Source organism: Dendronephthya gigantea, unplaced genomic scaffold, assembly GCF_004324835.1.
Source record: "Dendronephthya gigantea isolate DGI-Jeju-01 unplaced genomic scaffold, DenGig_1.0 000036F, whole genome shotgun sequence".
NCBI classification, from domain to species: Eukaryota; Metazoa; Cnidaria; class Anthozoa; order Malacalcyonacea; family Nephtheidae; genus Dendronephthya; species Dendronephthya gigantea.
Genome location: NW_021163046.1, coordinates 1,098,502 through 1,106,747, shown reverse-complemented (window position 1 = coordinate 1,106,747; position 8,246 = coordinate 1,098,502). Strand labels below are relative to the sequence as shown.

General features: G+C 37.8%; 1 protein-coding gene across 1 annotated transcript; it reads right to left on the bottom strand.

Moving 5' to 3' along the window:
- Positions 1–11: 11 nt before the first annotated feature.
- On the bottom strand, positions 12–4,350 carry LOC114525938 (zinc finger protein 239-like). Its single transcript, XM_028547399.1, has 2 exons — positions 4,140–4,350; positions 12–1,226 (listed from the first exon to the last, which is right to left on the bottom strand). Exons 1-2 carry the CDS (start codon positions 4,207–4,209, stop codon positions 385–387), a joined length of 912 nt encoding a protein of 303 aa, XP_028403200.1. The 5' UTR covers positions 4,210–4,350; the 3' UTR covers positions 12–384.
- Between the last annotated feature and the right edge of the window lie 3,896 nt (positions 4,351–8,246).

Sequence of the window (8,246 nt, the reverse complement as noted above, 5' to 3'; positions counted from 1 at the left end):
AGACAAAGATGTATTATGAATTTTGATAAAATATTTAATAGTTTTCTGTACAATAAAATATTTAGACCAACGTATAATGGTTGAATAAACGTTTTTGTACATATATAGCTTGTTTACAAGCAAAAACATTTGCCTCTTTTGCAATAGGGAGATTTTTATTTACAAAATAGAGTTCATCTTTTTATAAGTAGTTTAGTGTTCACGTACAGGAGGAAGCAATGTGGGTTCATTTTATCGATTAATCCGATAAATACTAGAATATAAAAACAAATATACAGATATATATATTTGCTCCGAAAGATTATCTGTTAGATTTGAATGTTTAAAAAAGGTTTATCAGGTATTTCGATCTATTTATTTGAATTCAGGACAGTTCTGTGGGATTTATGCGTTCGTTTCTCGATAGAACTCCGTCTTGATCTTTTTATCGACAGTTTGAGTTTTCTCTTTGCCGTTTGACCGTTGCTGGCTGTCCGTGGTTGTGTGATGAATGCGCATGTGCGTGCGTAGATTACTCGATGAGATGAACTTCCAACTGCAGATCTTGCACTGGTAGGGTTTTTCCCCGGTGTGGGTCAGAATGTGGGACTGTAGGTTACCGGAGGTGGTGAACGCTTTGGTGCACTGTTTACATTTGTAAGGACGTTCCCCTGTGTGTATTCTTACATGACGTCTGAGATCGCTCGAGCTGACGAAGGCCTTCGGACAGTAGGTGCATTTGTGAGGCTTCTGACCTGTGTGCGTCAGGATATGTCTTTGGAGATTTGTGAGTTGCGCAAATCCTCGTTGGCAGATTTCGCACGTGTAAGGTTTCTCCCCCGTGTGTATTCTGTTGTGAATCTTGAGGTGGGCTGCTAGGGCGAATGCCTTCGGGCAAACCTCGCATTTGTAGGGTTTCTGACCGCTGTGGATAAGGACGTGACGATGGAAGTTCCACGATCGCGTGAAGACCTTGCTACAATGTGGGCATTTGAAGGCCGTGTTCTCGTCCGAGGCCCCCTTGTCTTCGTCCTTCAACTCGTTCTTAGTCTCCTTCCGCACGGCGTCTTTCGCCGGGGGGTTGAGCTCGCGGATGACCGGGTACGGTGTGCCAACGGGGCCAGCGGCCGCCACCCAGTGCATCGGGTACTCCCGGAAGAACGCATAGGCGGGAAACGGTGGGGGGATGGCCAGGAACTGCGGTGCTTCTTGGGTGAACGGAACGTAATGATTTGCCTCGGGAAACACTATAGAAATAAAATAAAACATGGGTAAGCATTGGGCAGAGGTGATGCATAATCCTTCCCTTAAGGATATTAAAATCGAGCTATATAACGCCATTTTCAAAGCTTAAACGTTTCTGGTGTTAAAACACAACAAATTTGATTTGCGGATGTCGCTCTGTGAATTTGGCACGATTCATAAATTTGAAGTTTCACAATAACCCATAAATTTTGCAGCTTAGGTAGAATTTCTTGTGTATCATATCCTATGATAGACAATATATTTATCCTATTATATACTATTATACTATATAGTTTATATACTAGTATACTATATAACTAGATTATAGTTTCTGCTCCTAATTTTTTCATGGTCAACCGCCATATCTGCTGTCTAATCATTCCGCAATATCACCTTGAAATTCGTATATTTTGGTGCAATAACTATAAGCTACGATTTGACACATGTTAAAGTTTACATTAGATATTACAATATCTCTCCACAGTACGTCGTTATTTTCCTTACAACGAGATATACTGTTTATAGAATTTAGCTATAAACTGTAACTTCTGTCGTGGCTTTAAGCCAGTAATCAGTAATTAATGATCATTTTATGATTAAGCTAAGCCTCTATTTGCATATGATTTTTTATTCGATTTCTTAGTATTTGGCGACTATATTTAAGTTAATAGGATTTCTTAGATGAGAAAGCACCAATAATGGATGAACATGTTCTTGCGAAATTCTGAAAAATCCTGACAATTCGTCGTTGGCTATAAATTGTGAACAATATCGATCGTTTTTTTAGTTGAAATGGCATGACACGCCGTTGAATAATTGATTATGATAAAATCCAATCTGTGAATCCATTTTTACCGATACTCCTTCCTAAATCTTTACGAAAAAACTATCGGAACACTTTACTTCTGTGCTGAATTGAATCAACACAACAAATCATTCGCAATCGATTTCTTGAACATGAAATGAATCGCGCCATTGCTCAACTTAAGCAAATAAGCAAGCATTTAGCTCTGTCAATCAGGGCACAATTCGATACTCAATGTTGTCGGTTCAGTTGTATATATAGCCAGGCTATTTTGATAAACTACGAAATCAAACTTGGGCTCAAAACAATTTTTAGAACCCTAAAATTAATTGCTGTATTAATATAAGTCTAAAACAACGGCTGTATACATAAATCTGAGATGTATATAAATCTCGTGAATTTTTGTACCCACCGACACTGTTGTCATGTTGATATTTTGTGTACGCTAGGCTATTATGCTCAATTCTAAGTTTGTTGTATCGTCATTGTCAAACTTAAAGCTATATTTTTGACTGCCGAAAGGCGTGATTTCGTCAACATGTTTAAATAAGTGTATTCCAACGGACTCGAATCATGCTCAGTATATTGCCCTTGCCGCTCGTGCGTAACGATTTTGAAATTCGCGCTGTTATAAATAAATGTCACATTCAATTGAGCAATCAAAATGTAATTGTTTCGACCATGTGCGCGTCACAGCGGGTGCCTTTTGACCAACACGTGGCTGTATTCTACCATTGCCGCCTGTGAAAGACTCCCCCGTTCAAAACCGTAGCAAAATACAACTTAAAACCAGAATTTTTTACAAAATTTCTCGCAGGTAACACCGAATGTGCTCTGTGATGGTTCTCCGTAAAGTGACGTTCGATTTTTAACGTTTTTCGTTATTTCATGGATACGGTCTAGTGAATAACAAAGTATTAAATCATTCCTAACGTAAGAGCCCCTATTCATCAAGTTACAATATACAATTTAAACAGAATTATGCGTTCAAATGTTCTAACGGTTTTTTCCTGGATGGGAAATTTTGAGTCGCAAAATTGCAGGTATATAACCGTAAGAAATCTCCGTTAACTTCGTTCTAGATCAAAATAGAGGTAGATTTCGCGCATTTTTTTATGAACACGCACACTTGTTTGATTTTAACATGATAATATATGCAAATAAATCTTTCCTATTTCAATTTAGTGATGACCAGCATGAATTTTATTATAGCTAAAGTGAGTTTGCAATCATGTTTAGAAACGGTTTAAAGGTTTCCAAATCTTATTAAAACGGATTCTTTCGGTTAATTTGAGTCGAAAAGAAATTTAGCTCAGAATTTATACCATGTGCAAACATGCCGTACTTTATTGACATAATTTATCAATCCAGCCTTTCTGTCTTAAATTTAATAGCTTCGTTCATTTACTTCGGTTGATATCAAAATATGCAACGGGTAAGTCTAAATGGGAACGTCTCCGGAGTACACCTTTTCGTCCACTTGCTTGAAATTGTATTCGAGACGAATTTTAATTACACATGCGCCAAATTTCAATACAATTCCGAATATAAGCGGTCTTTGCAACGGTGCCGATTTTATTTATATTCGACGGTCTTATGGTTGGTTCTATGTTAAACGCATTCGAATCCAGCGCAAACGCGTGTAAAATGAAAATCGATATTAAAACAGCAATCCTTTTGGTGGAACGAGCGGTTGTTTATCTATACAGGAATTTTTCTTTAAAAACGAAGTGTGCCATCTTGGAGTCAGTCAAACTGATGACCAGCTCAAAATGGGATTGTGAACTTCTGCGAATGATGAATCGAAGCGCTCGCTCGTTTGCGTCAGAATTGGTACAATTCCATTTTAGGTGTCAAGCGTCTTATTCGCGTGCCAGAGAAATCATTTTTGTATTTACGCGCCATGCAGTATAGTCACAGGATAATTTAATAACGCTTGTAATTACCAGATAATTTGCATATAACCACAACCTTTCGACAACCGAGAATTTTGCTCTTCCTCGTAGGAGCAAGGATATTCGCAAGCAGAAATCGTGCGGTTTTAAATTTCAATCAAATATGTACCAGCGTATGAAACGAAATTTACTATTTTGTGTGAAACCGAACATACCTCGATCAGCAAATTGCACGGCCAAAGCTTTCTTGAAATCTTTTTTCTTAACTAAAAATGAGTGAGGCATTTTCAAAGCAGTATTTTGTGAAGATATGATGATCCAGTCAATGCAAACGATATGTAGTTAGATGTCTTCGCCGGTCGTATATAGATCGTGCTGCTGTAGCTGTGATTCTTGAACGCTGTGTTGGTTGTTAATATACCAAGTGATCCGTACTCTGCTCTTTTATATAATCACTCATTATGTAACAGGTGTCCCGAACCCACTTCGCTTGAAACAATGAACCCGGTAATCGTGCATCGCTCGCTTCGGCTGGCGACCAATCAGAGCGCTCGTAGCTTCCAGCGAAACAATGAGTCGGTTATAGACAGTGTGAATAATTCATTGCGTATTTTAAAAAATCGCTGGATCGTTGCACATCTCGTGGCCCTACACAATAGGTCTCGCGTTTCATCGATGCTCTTTTCAGGAGGGCCATTAAGGCACCGCGCGTCTAAAGGAATCTGAGGCCAGCTGTTAGTCTTAGCACGGCTTTCGGAACCATGCCGGGCTGGGAATACTGAATTCAATGCCAACCATGTATACACAAGAGCATAGACAAAGTTCACCCAAATTGACAAGTTTACATAATAATTCACAGTAAGACGTGTGTAATATCTAAAGTCTAATTCGTAGATGGGTATCGATCGTTTCCACGTACTCTTATTCAGGCGAAGTTCTAGCACAAGCATTTGGAAATTGTATGATAATACTCGTGTATAATAAAGATTTTGCTCTTTGTGAATAGATTTGCTTGTACCCATGTGCGTTTAATTATTCAGCAAGGCGATGTAGGTGCTTTATATCTAGATGAATAAAAATACTATTGTTCGGCCGTCAGGTACCTGGGAAATGCATGATTAGACCAAAACTAAAGCACCAGTTGTTTCTTTGGATATGGAGTTTGCTATACAAGTTTTTCCTAGTAATTCGACATACTTTTGAATATAGCTTTGTGTATTTCCAATCTCTTTGTGAGCTCTTCATCGGCAAGATTGCCGTAAGGAGAGTTAAGTTGGAAACGATTTCACGTAGGCTAAACTAGACATCATCATTCGTTAAACTTTATTTAATTGTCTGTGTAACTGTTGTCGACAGCCAACTATTATTGAAATGAATGCTGACGAATATTGCTCAACCAAGAATGACTGCAATTCTCTACTTTTGTATAGAAAAATGCAGGAATTAAACAGTTTTTCTCAGGTTTAAAAGCACCAAACTGCTTGGCTAAAGTGCAGGATAATATATAGCACGATCAATCTCATATTATATACAGCATGAAGTTTAATCGAGTTTCACACATGCTGAAATCCCTTGCGCTTTCAAACGTATCGGAAAATATTGCTGAATTAAATTTCTGTATAGACGAGGAAATGACGTGAATAAAATGAGGTTTTATAAGTGTTTGCTGGCACCATTTTTAACCGCATGTATCAATTTCACAAAAAAATACTGCACGCAATTCATTGCAGTGTGAATTTTTTGTCCTATTTAAGTTAACTGCGTGAGCAGGTGCATATACTAGATAACCATGATTTAACTGGCTATAGTTTTCGCCTCAGCGTATGTTACTTATCATAATTAACGTATAGTTTATAGCACAAATAAGTTGGCCAATGGCCATGCATATATCTTTCCGACGATGACCAATTTTACATCAACGTACCTCAACGTACTTGAGTATATATTAAGCCGGATATAAGTACTCCATTGCTTTTATAAATCTTTTATATATCTTTTAAAGAGCTCACTTGAATTTCTGCCCCCTGTTGACCAACGAAAGTTCCCTTCACAAAAGTAAAGAATGAATATCAAGAGCTATAATCGAGGGATTGCATGCCGGTGAATCGTATTTCATGGCACACATATAAACATTTGCAGTTAAATCACGTCAGCGTTCCCGTTTAAACGAGAAACGTTGAAATCAATTCGGCCGAAGTTTGGTCGGGATAAACTTTATGAAAAAGTTCAGTGATTCAATATACTATCTTTTTAAAGTTCCTTATCGCCTGCATGCAGAGGTCTTTTAATCCGTATTTTTATTAAACTGTTTAAGCTCTTTGATTTTGCGAAGCAAACATGAATTGCGTCAATATATAAGGGAATGGTTTACATTCATAAATTTCCTCGCTCAAAGCACACGGTGTTGAACAGTATATGAAAAGGCCCATTTACACTATATGCGATTTGTTGTATATACGATTCGTACCCTGGCGTATGTGAACGTATAAACACACGTTCAAATGTGACACTTTAAATTCCAACCTGAACAAAATTGAATGAAGATTGTGGGATAGACACTCTTTTGCATTTGTCCGAATAATAATTGCATACAACTTATCGTGTAGTCTAAAAGGCCTAAAGAATGAACACGTTTGTATATACGAGAACCCGCGGTTATGAATATTTTTTTTTAAAGTACTACTTATAGAATCGTAAACTATACATGTCATTCATGATTCACTATGGCACAGACGCACACACCAAATGATGTAAAGTTATTTAACGCGCGTGTCAAAAGAAACAGTTCATTAACTAAGACACATCTGCCGTTGTTTGTACTCACAGGGAAAAGTCTCTTATTATAGATCAAAATGTCTTCGTTGAAGTGGTGATTATTGTCAATAATTGTGCGTAGGATTGTCCGACTTTGTTCTACCTTTGAAGGCGCGGATTTTTTAGCTAAACAAACAACAGATGTAATCTTTGTATGCTGGACCTCTGTGTGTGTGACTGTTTAAACTCTGAGTCTCTGTAATCATTATGGGCTAATAATTGTTGTGCCTGTCAATTCGGTGTTTAACGCGGCAAGAGGTGCGTTTGTATACAGCCACAAGTATCGAAGGGGATTTCATCGGGCAACGCTGAATTAAAGCATCGTGATTCTCGCCGACCCCAAAAGCCGACGTTGCATTCATATACATATATATATTCCTAATTTCTATTCATATTTCAATTGTGACCGAGCATTTGGGCAGGTATATGCGTAACAACTAATGTATATGAATATATGATCATTTATACAGAGATTATATGGTTTTTGCTTTAAAACCAAAGCGACGTGTTTATTTATTTATTTCGATTCGATGTCAACTTTCAGTCTACGGCTGAACTGACTAAACTCGGTCAGCGTATAAGGTTTATTGTTACCACGAAGGGGATAATTATCGGACAATAGTCTTATAAAGAAGTGTTCATGAATCAATAGGGAAGCAATTTCTTGAAACAAAGCCTTGTAAAATATCTGTAAATATTTTGGCGAAGGCATGCAGCGTTGAAATTTGCTTCGGAGCGTTGGAAATGCTCGCCTGAAAGATGGTTGCGTTTTGGCGCCTATAGATTTCAGTATATTTGTATACGATGGGCTGGCTCGTAAATGTTTTGCTATCATGTATAGTTTCAGGTATAAGTGCCTTTGTTTGAAGTATAACGAGCATATGTTTCTGAACGGTACAAAGTAATTTCCAAAGAAGAATAGAACGGCCTGGATTTGTTTCCCGAAAAAATATGACATGGCGAGTAAATAATAAATCGTCAAATTTGAAGCATAGCTTAGCTATAGAAAGACCTAAATCTTTTTTAGTTATTTTTCTTTTCTGACATTGGAGCCAGATAATTTTGAGTAAAATTTGTTAAATGTGACTGGCTGTATAAACGTGCATGCCTTTTGTTTCTTGAGTACTTTATCAGCGGCCAAGCATGCAAAGAAAGCCTTGCTAGCGTTTGCGGCAGTTTATCAAGCTTGCACTGATGTACACTGGTTAGTTTTTGAACATGGACATTTTGCTGGGGGAAACTAGAGTTTATTCTTTACTCTCTGAGGAACTTGTATGAGTAAAATGTGTGGAGTCAGTTTCACATCAGATTAGAAGAGCGCATGAATCGTCTAAAAACTCTGGATTTTCTCACGAAGAACTGAGGGACTATTTCTGGAACGAAAAAGTTACATTATAATTACAAAATATGCCCGTGTTTTGGCCATCAGCCGAGAGCCGGTAATGCAAATGACCTCAAACAAAGAGTTTATAGGCGCGATGAAACCGGCTTTTGATAATAACTCACGT